Raw genomic sequence first — 13,236 nt, 5'->3', positions numbered from 1 at the left:
GTCCATTACTGGTCCATTTGCCATCATCTGCATCTGCCTTGAATTCAACCTTCATGTGGACACCAGACCAGCTGGCTTGCATTGTTGGATAAGTCACCCCTCCCTGTTGTGGGGACGATTTCCTCAACTTTGTACATTTTCAGTTTGTAAGCAAATATAATCATGCCACACCTATGGCTAATATGTGGATTTTGAACTGCTCTTGCAAATGACAGTTAACATTTATTAACCTGGAGGAAGTTATTGGTGCGATGACGGGAAATTGTCAGCCTTGCTTTCTCGTGACATGATGGCCCCTTAGTCATGACCCTGTAATATGGTCACTAGATGTTACATTGTCTATTTCTTCCCAACTCAAGTGTTCTGTCTGGGGTAAAGTGAGGTGACTTCTAGGAATGCAATGAATCAAGAATTCAACAGCTGTGGGGTAGTAGCCTACTTGCAAGGCCATTATGCGTGAAGGCAGGTGTAAGATCACTGCAAAGTCATGAGTCGGAGGGATGTATGGTGGTCTTTTATGTGTGATGATGACGAAGCACACACTTTCAGTGTACTTTTTTTAACTGCCAGCGTCAAATTGCCAAGTCTTCACAGGGCTCCAGAGAAGAGTGTACCCAATTTGGGTACACATGCACTCAAAAATCTTTCCAGTGCAACTACAAAATGTAAGTGGTCGCACCAGTGCACCTTGCATTCAGCAGGTCTGGCTATGTGTTGTGTATGTGTTGGTGCACCTAAATTATATGCTGGTGCACCTTAGCGCACTAGTGCAACCAACTAAAACGTTAGTCTGGACTCTGGAGCCCTGCGTCACTGGAAGAGACTAGGAGGCTACACTGTAAATCTTCAGTGTTAATTTAACAGAGTGTACAAACTCTGTTAAATTAACGTTCAGGATTTGACTGTTGTTTCAGCCAGCACTGATGTCAGAATGAGTAATGAGACCTGTGGCTAGTCAAAAAAGGGTATTTTCCCCAAATAGTCTTTTAATACAGAGATTGGCCTTTTTGTAAAGCATCTTAAGTGAACCTGATATTACCAGTGCGATACTAAGCATGTGGAATACTCCCCCAATCAATCAATCAAGTGGATCTTAAATTCTCCATGGTTAGTGACTAAAAAGTGATCTGTTTCACTCCACATTTCTTCCTTCCTTGTTTTATTTGTTTCTTGGAAATAGTGAGTCATGACTGCAAAACGGAGGGCAAGTAGGACATGCTTTGTTTGACAGTCAGCACCATATGTTTCGGGAAACTAAGGTTTTGGGGAAAGAGTTCTAACCCCCTCTGAGTACGACATGGATTGTGCGACATAGTAACATTTGAATTCGGAAATGTCTCTGTGGAAGTACAGTACACTATTCTGTTTTCAGTTTTTTCATTTGGGTATAATTGTGTTACTCTGTGTACTCAGGAGTATATAATCATAAGCGAGCCCTCCTGACCTACATATTGCAGAAGTGTGGTCTAGTCTGCTGTCAGAGTATTACTCTGCTACAAACTTTGAAACTCTTCTGGTGAATTAGGATGACGCACATGACACCATGGAACCTGCAAATTGCATTGCTTTTTAAAATTCAAATTCTTTGAGGTGTCAACTTGGAGAACAGAGGGTTAGAAATCCAGCATCTAAAATTAGCTCCATACTTCGTATGCACAAAGGAAAGGCCTAATTCATATACTGTACGCAAATTAGTTGTTCTTGCCCAGTAACATGCTTGAAGCATTTGTACAAAGCCTTTACTGTAACAAGAAATGACAGGTATATTTACTCAAATCTTCTTCAGACGTTTGTTTGACAAATGTCACGTAATAACGGTGTGGCCTCCCTGTCCATTCTTGAGTTATGTGTGTAGTTTGTGAACGAAGCTGCACGAATCAGACGCATCAATGGAAATACAGTCGCAGAGTTCATAAATACTTCATAAGAACAATAGTGGTTCATAAGAACAATGGCGGTGTGTGTAACAAAAAAAAACTTCATCAGTAATTTCAGGCATCCATGGTGAAATGTGTTTCTGTATCTTAAAGCACGCAGAACAAGTGTGAAGTGTGATTGTTACACTTTTGTGGGGACAGACAAAAAGCTCTGTTCTAGATGGCTTGGCCTAACGGCCATGCCATAAAAATTTCCCATGAATGAAGCCACATTATCCATTCAAAATGTTATACCAATTCAGATTTTATGAACCATATGCAACTCATCCATGAGGCTTCATTGTTCTCGTTTCACTTCCACCAGTCTATTCTGTTGCTGGGAGGGTTGGCTCTTGCCTGTCTGGCCCTAGACCTTCTGTTCCTGCTCTTCTACTCCTTCTGGCTGTGCTGCCGCAAGAACAAGGGTGAAGAGCGCTCCAACGCTGACTGCTGCTGCACAGCCTGGTGTGTCATCATCGCAACACTTGTCTGCAGGTAAGCACAAAATGCTGTGATGTTTTAGGACCTTCAACCCTCCTAAACTCTCCAAACACACTCTGAGTACTTGCTTCAAGCTATTTCACTTCAGTTTGAAATTAATGCCGGTCAAAATGGTATTTGTTTTGGGGAGTTTGTTGTCAAAATATCTCCATTAGTTACTTTGCCCGCAGTGATGCACGTGTGGCAGGGTATTGTAATCGGCACTCTTTTTATGTGTGTGTGTCTGTCTGTCTGTGTGTGTGTGTGTGTGTGTGTCTGTAAACAAAATAACTGGAGGCAAAACATGGTGGGAAATTATCAGTATGCTGCCTGGAAAATTATGTTGAATTGATATGTGCAAGTTTTGCACCGTCAAGTGCATTTAATTTTATAGTTTGCATTAGGGATATGCTGATAATCGATAATATAAGTTTGTGTATTGGGCAATTTTAACTGTTTGGAATATTACTCAATTCTTCCTCTTCAACGCACATTAATTTAAGTGAAGGGCTTTCTTGACCCTATGCACTTAGTAGGCTATGGTAAAGCAGTTATCTCTGCCCCACAGGATGTAAACACATATATGTTGTCTCAACGAACACATAATGGAAAGCATATAGAAATACCACCCTCATTTTTAAACCTAATGTTGTTGTATTGTAATACACTTTTTTTAATTAAAATATCCTTTTTAGGCATGCATTGTCCGGTAGCTGATTGGACAATGACCACATAATCACATAGGCCCTCATTTATCAACGCAGCGTATAAACCGCCATATATTTTTCCATATATTCGGCCGTACACCAACGTCGAAGTCACATTTATCAAAGGATCCTACACAGCTGATCCGAGCGTACATTTGGTCCCAGCGTTGATAAATGTCACGGCTGAAACCGAGCGTCATTTAAATAACACGCCCTTAAATATTCTCAAAACGCCCTGATTTTACGACATAAAGACGAACCAGAATACGACCAAAGACATGAAAAGCCAATAAGAAATACTTTCCCCCGATCGCTTCGCTTCATCTTGCCGCACACGCCCCTCTCTCTCTCACACACACACACACACACACACACACACACACACACACACACACACACACACACACACACACACACACACACACACACACACACACACACACACACACACACACACACTCCGTACCGTAGCGGTACACACTCCGTACCGTAGCGGTACAATCTAATTGTCACGTAGGCTTGTAGCCTACATGAATGACATATTATGAAACCAATTACATCGCCATGAATGGAATACGTTTGTATATTTATTTATTTACCCCATACCGAGCAGTGCGCGTTCCAAGTTACACTAAAGCAGTCATGTAGTAGGCTATATTCCCCATGAGACTCGGGCGGTCTGCAGACTGCAGTGATCCCGCGCCGCCCACGTTATAAGAGATTGGAGCGTCAGGTTTATATCCTTAACCCAGCCAGGTTGTAGCCTATAACTCCCTATGACATAACTCCATACCATAGGACAAGCTGCTGTAAGTTAGTAGACCTCACTGTCCCGACCGCGCGACTCCCGACGCAAAAGCGCTCGTTGTTTTGAAAATAGCAGATCTACAAGCTCACAACGCGTCACGATGCGATGCTGGCTTGTGAGCTTGTAGATTTGCTATTTTCAATGCAGCCAGATCTACAATCTTATCTGAATGACTGCTAAAGTAGTTTGTTTAAATTAATTTATAATGTTATATTTTCACAGGGATTATTTATTAGTGTAGATATACATTTTGGAGTGGATATATGTGTCCAGATGCCTGTCAGACCGTCAGACAATGCTGCTCCGCAGGTCTAGGATGAAATAAACGGGTGCAGCCAACGTCAACAACTGGTCTCGACCAGACGTGAGATCTCAGCGTACCGTAGGATAAAGCCCACGTCAGGATATATTGATAAATGCCGAAAATTGCGGTGAAAACGCCGTACGCCCATTATTTGGGCTGCACCGCGTTGATAAATGAGGGCCATAGTCCCCAGTTTGATTCTGGCTGGAGACCTGTATTGCATGTCCTTCCCCCTTTCTGCCCTCAGTTTCCTGTCTCTGTTATCTAAATAAAGCAAACGCTTTGTTTTTTATTAATAAATAAATACATTGTGTATAAATTCATTATGCCAAAGTAGTTTAAACTCAATATTCTCTATATTGTATGTATTTTCAATATTGAGAATCCATTATTGGCCTAACCCAATTTGAGTTTGACTGGAAGTATGCCAAAATAAGGAAGCTGTCTCCCTCCCTCCTGCATATCTCCAGAAGGTTTTCCCACCAACACCTGTTTCTGACTTTACTTTGCCAGTAACTAGCCTTTGTTCAGCCATGCAGCTGTAATAGTTCTTTATTTAGTAAAAGGACTTGTTATTCTATGCGAATGGCTGAAGGGCACTTGCTGAAGCAAAAGGAGGAGGCAGCTATAGCTCATGGGTTTAATTTTAACTTGGGTGTTTGCATCTTTTATGAAGATAACTTCCACAATAGCCCACGTATATAACATATGTATTATATATATATATGCAACTATACTGAAATTAAATAATTCAGCACCATTTCATATACTATTTTAAACCAAAAATATATAAAAAACATGTTTTGTGTTACTTCTTAGTTCTTGTGACAATCTGGTAATGAGTCTTCAGTGTTCAACGCATCTGCAGTATATAGAGAACTCTGTGGCCACAGGTATAAGATGCACCTCTCACCTTTTTTTTTTACATTTCCCTTTTACATTGAGGTCTGGTTCTTTCCTGTTTTCTTCTTGTTCCGCTGATAGGCCAATGAGGAGACCTTGTGGTTAAGTCAGTTCAGATTCTGAATAGCACACTAAACAGACTTGATTAGTGCAAGCATTGCATTACAGCAGTGTGTGTGTGTGTGTGTGTGTGTGTGTGTGCGTGAGCGTGTGTGCACATGTGCGTGAGCGTGTGTGCACATGTGTGTGAGCGTGTGTGCACATGTGCGTGAGTGTGTGCTTTCATGCTTGCTTGCACATGTGACACATGCAAATGTGGTTTTGAAAATTGTTTTTTTTTTAACTGAAGGGAAATTGTTGTGCGTAAGAGACATCAAAGGAGTACTTAGCCTCAATTAACAAGATGTCATGCTTGTAAGTGTGCAAACTGAATGGTAAACGAAGGTGCTCTACTGCTAAGGATATTGTCACTTACACTCAAGGGATAAGAGAAATGATCTTGAAAATGTAGGCTATGTTGCCAACTGCTGATGGCATACGGTGATGTTGTGTGTTTTGCTTTGGCCTCAAATCTTCTTTCGTGATGATCAGGTTTCCACCAGTTTGGTCCCAGTGGGAAGACAAGCTTTGTTTTTCCCTGCACTTGGACGCAGCCCCATTCCACCTTTTCCACCCTTCAGTGTGTGTGTGAGAGGAAGAGATTAGCGGTACTTCAGGAAACGGGCAAACCCATTCACGCGCTGAATGCTGCTGAGTGAAGAGGGTTACGGTTAGGACTCCTCCATCTCTGCCTGAGGCGCTTACCTTATCAGGATGACACTTACAAAGTCAAGTCTGACTCTAGCCGATTGTACGCTTGAATAGAGGGGCTTGCAAAATGAGGTGGAGTTACGTCAGAGACATTAGTTAACCATGCTCTACAAAGTGTTTCTGAAAGCACAGGAAGTAAGTCTTTTTTTCTCTCTCTCTCTTATCAAAACAAACTGTCTGAGAGATGCTGGAGTACCAGGGCGATTCATTGTCAAAACTTGAAACAAGCGTGTTACAAAATGCAAGTGCAAACTAAATTATATAATTAATTTCAATTCAAAATATATAAACTGTGAACCAAAGAATCAGAAATGGTTTCTGTGTGACTCCCGTTTTCTATACTGTGCGTTATATAGTTGATATGCTAGTTATAGATATAGTTTTATATTTAGTCATTTATGTAGTATATGCTATTTATGTTATTCATTCTAAATAGTAGTTCTTGTTGAAAAAAATGATTAAACAATAATATTAATAATAACTGCCATGTGTGCCATGCCCCTACTAGCCCAACTGGCTATATGGTACGTCTGTGATGATCAGAATGTGTCCCGCTCTAATCTGAGGCCTTTATAAATGGTTGAGGGCTGATGTCCTGTCTCAGTGCTTTCTTTGTCTGCCATCGTTTGGGGTTGTGGGCATAGCTGGCCAATTCCTCTCGGTTGCTAAGGCGCTGTATGGAGGGTTTCCGCCGGAGTTCAATGCTGCCTGTTCACTGTGGTCTGAACAGGGTTAATCCCAAGTTCACACGCCTCACTCCCTCTCTCGTGCTCACTCTCTCTCTCTCTCTCTGTATCCGTCTCTCTCTCTCTCTCTAGCGTCTCCTCTCTGTTTCTCTTTAAGTCAGCCCCTCCTCCTCACCACCCTTCTGTCTCCTCCCTTCCTTTTGTGTGTCCCCCCCAGCGCTGGCATCGCCGTCGGTTTCTATGGGAACGGTGAGACCTGTGATGGAGTGAATCGGCTGACGTACTCCCTGCGCCATGCCAATCGCACAGTCACAGGGGTGCAGAAACTGGTAAGAGTCTCCCCAGAAAAAAAGTGTGACGGAAATATCCATCTACATTTGCCCTCAGCCTTTATTTGTTCCCTGTTTTATTAAGTTTTGTTTTTCGTATCCGATCTTGCACTCAGCCAGTCAGTGGCCTGGTGTATGTATATTAAGCATTTGAAATGATCTCTTGCAGGTCTATGACAGTACGTCCTCCTTGAACCAGACGGTAGACGGCAACCTGCAGCAGCTGGAGGGCCAGTATGAGAAGCACACTGATTACGTGTCCATCATCCAGAAGCTCCAGGGCCAGCTGGATGAGCTGGTGAGACAGATGGGGAAGATCCCCTTCTGGGAGAACACCCGCATCTCCCTGGAGGAGTTGGCAGTGCAGATCGAGCTCTACGATTGGTATAGGTGAGACACTCGAGCGGAAGTACAGCACTGTAACCTAGACACTTGAGTTTATGATCCAAAACAAAAATACCAAAAGAAAATTCCACTTTCCCCTTTGTTCTGCTGTTAGTTCGGCAGGTATTTTATTATTGGCCAAGAATCAAGAAGAGGTATTTTTTTGTCATTCACTCATACAGGTACTTACTCCTCTTTGTCCCCTATGGCACATAAGGCTTCAGTGAGCCTTCTCCATTGCATTCAGTCCCTGGCAGTATGTTGCAGGTCTCCCCATGACAGGTTCATTTGTTCCAGCTCTTGTGTCACAGTTCTGTACCAGGTGTTTTGGGGTCTCCCAGGTTTCCTTTGCCTGGTGGCGTCCATCTTAATGGGCGACTTTTGTGATCCGGTCCTGCTCTGTTCTCAGCACATGTCCTATCCATCTAAAACGTCTGTGTGTAATCTCCTTGGTGATGCTCTGGCTACCTGTTCTCTTGTATAATCATTTTTTGGAGATTTAGTTGGGCCATATAGGCCATGTTATACAGGTGCAAGCAGTGAAATGTTGGTAGGACATATTCTGCAAAGACTGTGCTAGCACAACAATACAATTTAACATCAAAATAATAATGGAGGTACAAAACAAAGAAAAATAAATGTGTACAGGTAAGATTTTTCTTTTTTAATCTTTCAAAGAGACCCACTGGAACCAAATGGTAGAGGACTTTGATGCCAGTCTGTGACTTCAGTCATCCATGACATAAGTAATCTGATGTCATTGCTATCATCAGTACTGGGACGTCAGTACCCGTTGTCAGAGTACTTGGAGGGCAGTCTGTGACATCGGTAGAGCACGCGGCTGTGACACACAGACTTGGGAGAGTATGACAGACAGACAGACAAGACAACTTCAGCTTTACTATAACCTTGTAAACAATAGCCTGCATCACCACCACAACAACCGATCATTATGCGTTCTTTGTTTTGCTGTCCTGCCATTTGATATGTTTTTCCCATGCTGTCCAGAAGGTGTTGTCCATCTCTCTGAATCCATGTGACCACAGCATAACAAGCCCTGAGGCTTATTTATTGTTTTATCAATAAAATCATTCTACAGTTACCCCCCCCTTTCTCTTTACTCTAAGTTCTTTGTGTCTGCGCTTGCAAAAATGTACTTTTAATGCAAAGTGTACACAATTTGAAAGGGGTAAAAGTAGTTGTGTTGTTGCCACTGTAAGGCTATTTTCTCCCAAAATAAAATATTTGTACTTTTTCCGTTTGAAAAAAACTGTCTGTCTTTAATGACAGTGGGTCAGGTTGCGAAAATAGATATGTCGTGTTTGTGATTTTGTTTTTTTACGACCTTAGATGACACACGCCTGTCCCACCCCGCCAGCTGTGCTTTTTACACAAATGTCGATTCTGCTCTGTGACTACCTCCACAGCAGGCTTAAAGGCAGCACAACATTCATGTGTGTGTGTGTCCCCCCATTCCATCTCTGTAGTACCTTATTATACAGAACAGCGAGGCGGAATAACAGCACACCGTTCCTGCCTTGGAACAGGCTGTGTAAAAGGGGCTATTGTTAGCCAGCGTCTAATTATCTCTGAATGGGAAAGTAGGAAGCAGACACAAGTATTCCTACTGTAACAATAAAGGATTTCGACTTGTTCAGCTTCTTCTTTAATAAGCAGCCTCCCTATCCTGTCCAGTCCTCAGGGATCTCAAACCAGTCTTAGCATCACATTTAGGGACAACGCATGGTGTTAAAATACTCTTTTGGGCTTTGTGCAAATATTTTGTTACATTTATACCTACAATATAAACATATATTGTTAAAACCACATTTGGAGGCTATTAACATCTTTAATTAAAACCTTTAAGAGTACCAAAACCATATTTGGAGGTCATAACATCTTAAATTGAGATGACCTTGGGAATTAAGTTGACCTTCATCTTCGGAAATTTGTGTTAAATGAGATTGTTCAGTTTAATACGATTATGTGGTATTGTATTGTCTTTTTTTTCCAGTATTCATGTGTGTGCTGTGTTAGTGGGTGTTTAATTATGTTTGTCTACACAGGTGGCTGGGCTACTTAGGGCAGCTACTGTTTGATGTCCTCATCTGCCTTCTTGTGCTGTTTGGCCTCATTCGTAACTCGAAGGGAACACTTATAGGGTGAGTTTCATCAAATGGTCGTATGCATAAACGCACTCGAGAAATAGCCTTAGCTCTTTGTCTAGAATGAGGGTGTGGGGTGACATTTGAATGAAGTTCCTTTTTTTTCATGCTCTGAAATGTCGGCCATCACATAAAACGTGTATAAAAACAAAAGAACGTGCATAACAAAAGAAATTAGTTCCTAAAGATTAGTCTATTCATTTTCTTAGCACATCACTGAAGGTTTTGGCAACTTTGTAAAGGAATCCAACTCCAAAAATAATCATAAGTCATAATGCCGAACTAGGTGTTATGACATGTGGACATAACAGTACGTTTAATTTGCTTAATGAATTGCTTAATTGGTTCACCAGTTAATGAGCTGGAAGTGGTTGTTAATGGATTTCTTGAAGGAAAAAGTCGTATTATTTGGACCGATGACTTTAAACCATCCCGTTAATTTGGACCAATATTTTAAATCTCCCATTTTGTTTAAAATACCATTCGCACAGAGCCATAATCCAGAGCGGTCCATTAGTCACAACCCAAAACATTGTGGTCCTACAGAAATGATTGAAAGCTTTGACATTTGAATGCGTAGTTGAATTAATACATCTGAGCAATCTGAGTCATGCCACAGCATGTGTGTCTTTTCTTTATAAAGAATTAATTTAAAGATTTGATGGATTTCTCCATGATACACGTCTGCCCTGTGCATCGTGGTATGGAAGTCACCACACAGATCCATTACATTCAATAATGTAGTCTGTCTTGGTGCACCTCTGTGAGCGAACAGCCTGTAGTTCTTTCCATAGAGCTGAAAACACTGGCCCTTGCAAAAGGACCCTTCCACTGCAACCTGATCCATTGTAGAACCATTCACACTTTGGTGACCTACATTTTTTTTCTCTGTTCCACAGAGTAAAATACTGTTACTTAGACAAATAAAACAATCTTTGAATCCCCCCTTACAATAGATAAGTTGTGTTTAACGTCAAAATGATTGTTGCAGTATATTAACCCGCCACACACACACGTTTTTGTTGAGTGAAGGCAGTATGTAATTAATTACCATAACAAGGAAGGTTAAAAGGCCACCTTCTCTCTCTCCCCCTCTCCCCAGAGTATGCTTATTTGGCGTGTTGGCTCTTGTAATCGGCTGGGCTTCCCTGGGCCTGGAGTTGGCCATGTCTGCGGTAAGTGTCTCCATGGGAACACAAGCCCATGCTCCAAGTCCATGCTGGAATATTAACATCCAGCTGCTTGTAGGGATGGGACCATAATCGTTATCGTCAATCACGATTAAAAAATGCTCACAATGATCATATCGCAGAGGGAAACTGTCCGTCATACTGAGTTGGCTCTATACTAAAAAATAGCAGATTGTAGTTCTGCTATTTTTTCCGATGTGGCTACAGACAGCAATATAACATCATGATCAGACATGGTTGGTTGCATTTGGAGACTTTGGAGATTTAAATATTAGGCATTGGTATAGTTTTTACCATCATAGTGTGCTTGCTCATAACTTATGTTATTGTGGGAATCAGCATGAGCATGCTGTTTCCAAATACTTTGAAAAAGTTTTCATGTTCAGATCCCCCAAATTGATATGTACGTATTAGGCCGCGTCCTTCATCTGAAAATATTTTGTGCCAGGGACCCCCATTAAAGATTTGTGTTGAGCCGATGATGAACTGATTTTGATGCTATATTAACTGATTTACCTGGGGACCCCCACCCCCCCAAGGAAGCCTGGGGTTCTCTTGGCCCCAGTTTGTGAACGACTGCTTTAAAAATGTGCTGTATGTTGTTTATTTTCCCAGGGAGCTAGTGACTTCTGTGTTGCACCTGATATGTTTGTCACCAAAGTGGCACAAAAATATGGAGTCATGAATCAAGGTGGGTACTGCATGCAAGTTACTTCTCTGTGCAATGTATTTGTCCTTTTATATGTTCTGTATTTATTCTTTGGCTTTGCGGGTTTATTCACTGATCCATTGTAGAAGCCCATTTTGAGACCGGATAATGTCCTTGAATAAGACTACATGGGGAAATCCCTCAAGTTTAAATTAGGTTGACCTCTCTTACCATGGTCATCCATCAGTATGGAGGATAACACATGAGCAAAATATTGTATGTCCCTCCTATCTTCACAATGTACTCAATGCAACATGTGCTTTTAGTTAAGAGAATTATCGTGTGTGTGTGTGTGTGTGTGTGTGTGTGTGTGTGTGTGTGTGTGTGTGTGTGTGTGTGTGTGTGTGTGTGTGTGTGTGTGTGTGTGTGTGTGTGTGTGCGCTAGAATGCGCGGAAGAGACACAGGGCAGTGTAGAGTAGGTGGTGGTGTTCCATCCTCCTGCAGTACTTAAAAGACGTAGAATGATGCCTGTGAGAGGTGGGAAAGTCAGCAATCACACTTTCCATACATAAATTATTGTTTGTTCTAAAGAGAGGCTTTGCAAGTCCAGATCACTTTACATGCAATACATCAGCCATAGCTTTTGTTGAATATGCCTCATTTCAGCCATGACTCACAGCTCTTCCTCTACTGTACTGTATTATATGTACTGACAGTATGTACTGTACTCCCCCCCCCCCCCCTTAGGCTCAGTTATAGATAATTATACTTCTTCACAAGACTACCGTATGGTGCTCAACGAGAATTACTGCTCTTCAACTGAAAAAAATTGTATAATTATAGTAATAGAATCAGATTCTGTGATTTCTATTACACTCACATCTACTGATAATATTATAATTCTTCTATTTTTCGCCCTTTGTTGTCCAATGAATTTAGTGTGCTACTATCTTGGTAGTTTGGAAAATTCCTCTCATAAAACAAAAGACTATTGGGACCTCATCAATATTGTTTTCCTTTGACAAAATTAGCCTGACTGATGTGATAGTTGAGAGAATGTTCAGATTGATTTCCAAGTGAAGTTGGCATTGGTCTGAGATCACTAATTTGGGGACATGATACTTGATTTATATGAATTGACGTGCTAAGACATAGAAAGAAAAAGGATGCCGAAATTCATTAGTGTCTGTCCTTATCACAAGGCATAAATTATTCTACCATTCAGACTCTTGTGTATTGCCAGCAATGGATGTAATTGCATATGCAATATATTTCCCTTGTCAGCACCATAATGACTGTGTTTATGAGGGACACTGGGAATTAGCCCAACACTATACGACATGGGAGCAGTGTCATCCATAACCAGGTTATCTGCTCGTGTGCGCGCGTGTGTGTGTGCAATTTTGTGTGTGTGTGTGTGTGTGTGATCATCATTTAGTTAACTGAGAATTTCCATTTGATGACTTAACTCAGTTGTGTGGGAAAGAAGTGTGTGTCAGAGCCATGTGTATGGACGTCACCATACCATGTGTTGGGTTGCTGGTGGTTTTCTCACAGCTTGTATTTCAGGATCAGAAGCACAGTCATGCCAAGTCTGTGTAGTGATTTACTGTAGCACACACATCAAGTCACAAGCTCTAGCCTCTAATTATCATTATCGCCCTATGTGTCATGATCATCATCTCCACCCCTACGGTACTGTGAGGATGGATAACATTGCCAACTAGAAATGGATTGCAGGCGGCAGGACACAAGGACGCCAGGGAAATAGTGTTTCTATAACAAACAGTTAAACTTTTCACATTTGTGGTGCATCCTATGGGCAGAAGTGAGGTGCGCTCTACAAAGGCACAGACACACTCACACACACGGACTGGACAGGAAAATAGTCTTTGCCGGGCCTG

General features: G+C 41.6%; 1 protein-coding gene across 1 annotated transcript in view; it reads left to right on the top strand.

Annotated features, from left to right (window-relative positions):
- ttyh3a (tweety family member 3a) overlaps positions 1-13,236 on the top strand; it is a 32,567-nt gene that overhangs the window by 1,364 nt on the left and 17,967 nt on the right. The window contains exons 2-7 of the mRNA XM_084070988.1: positions 2,242-2,411; positions 6,832-6,943; positions 7,113-7,333; positions 9,394-9,489; positions 10,595-10,667; positions 11,298-11,373. Of these exons, the coding sequence (XP_083927114.1) occupies positions 2,242-2,411; positions 6,832-6,943; positions 7,113-7,333; positions 9,394-9,489; positions 10,595-10,667; positions 11,298-11,373 (748 nt within the window). The remainder of the gene's footprint in view (positions 1-2,241; positions 2,412-6,831; positions 6,944-7,112; positions 7,334-9,393; positions 9,490-10,594; positions 10,668-11,297; positions 11,374-13,236) is intronic.

This window comes from Gymnoscopelus microlampas, assembly GCF_963454915.1.
Source record: "Gymnoscopelus microlampas genome assembly, chromosome: 11".
Classification (NCBI taxonomy): Eukaryota; Metazoa; Chordata; class Actinopteri; order Myctophiformes; family Myctophidae; genus Gymnoscopelus; species Gymnoscopelus microlampas.
This window is presented reverse-complemented; position numbering and strand designations above follow the sequence as displayed.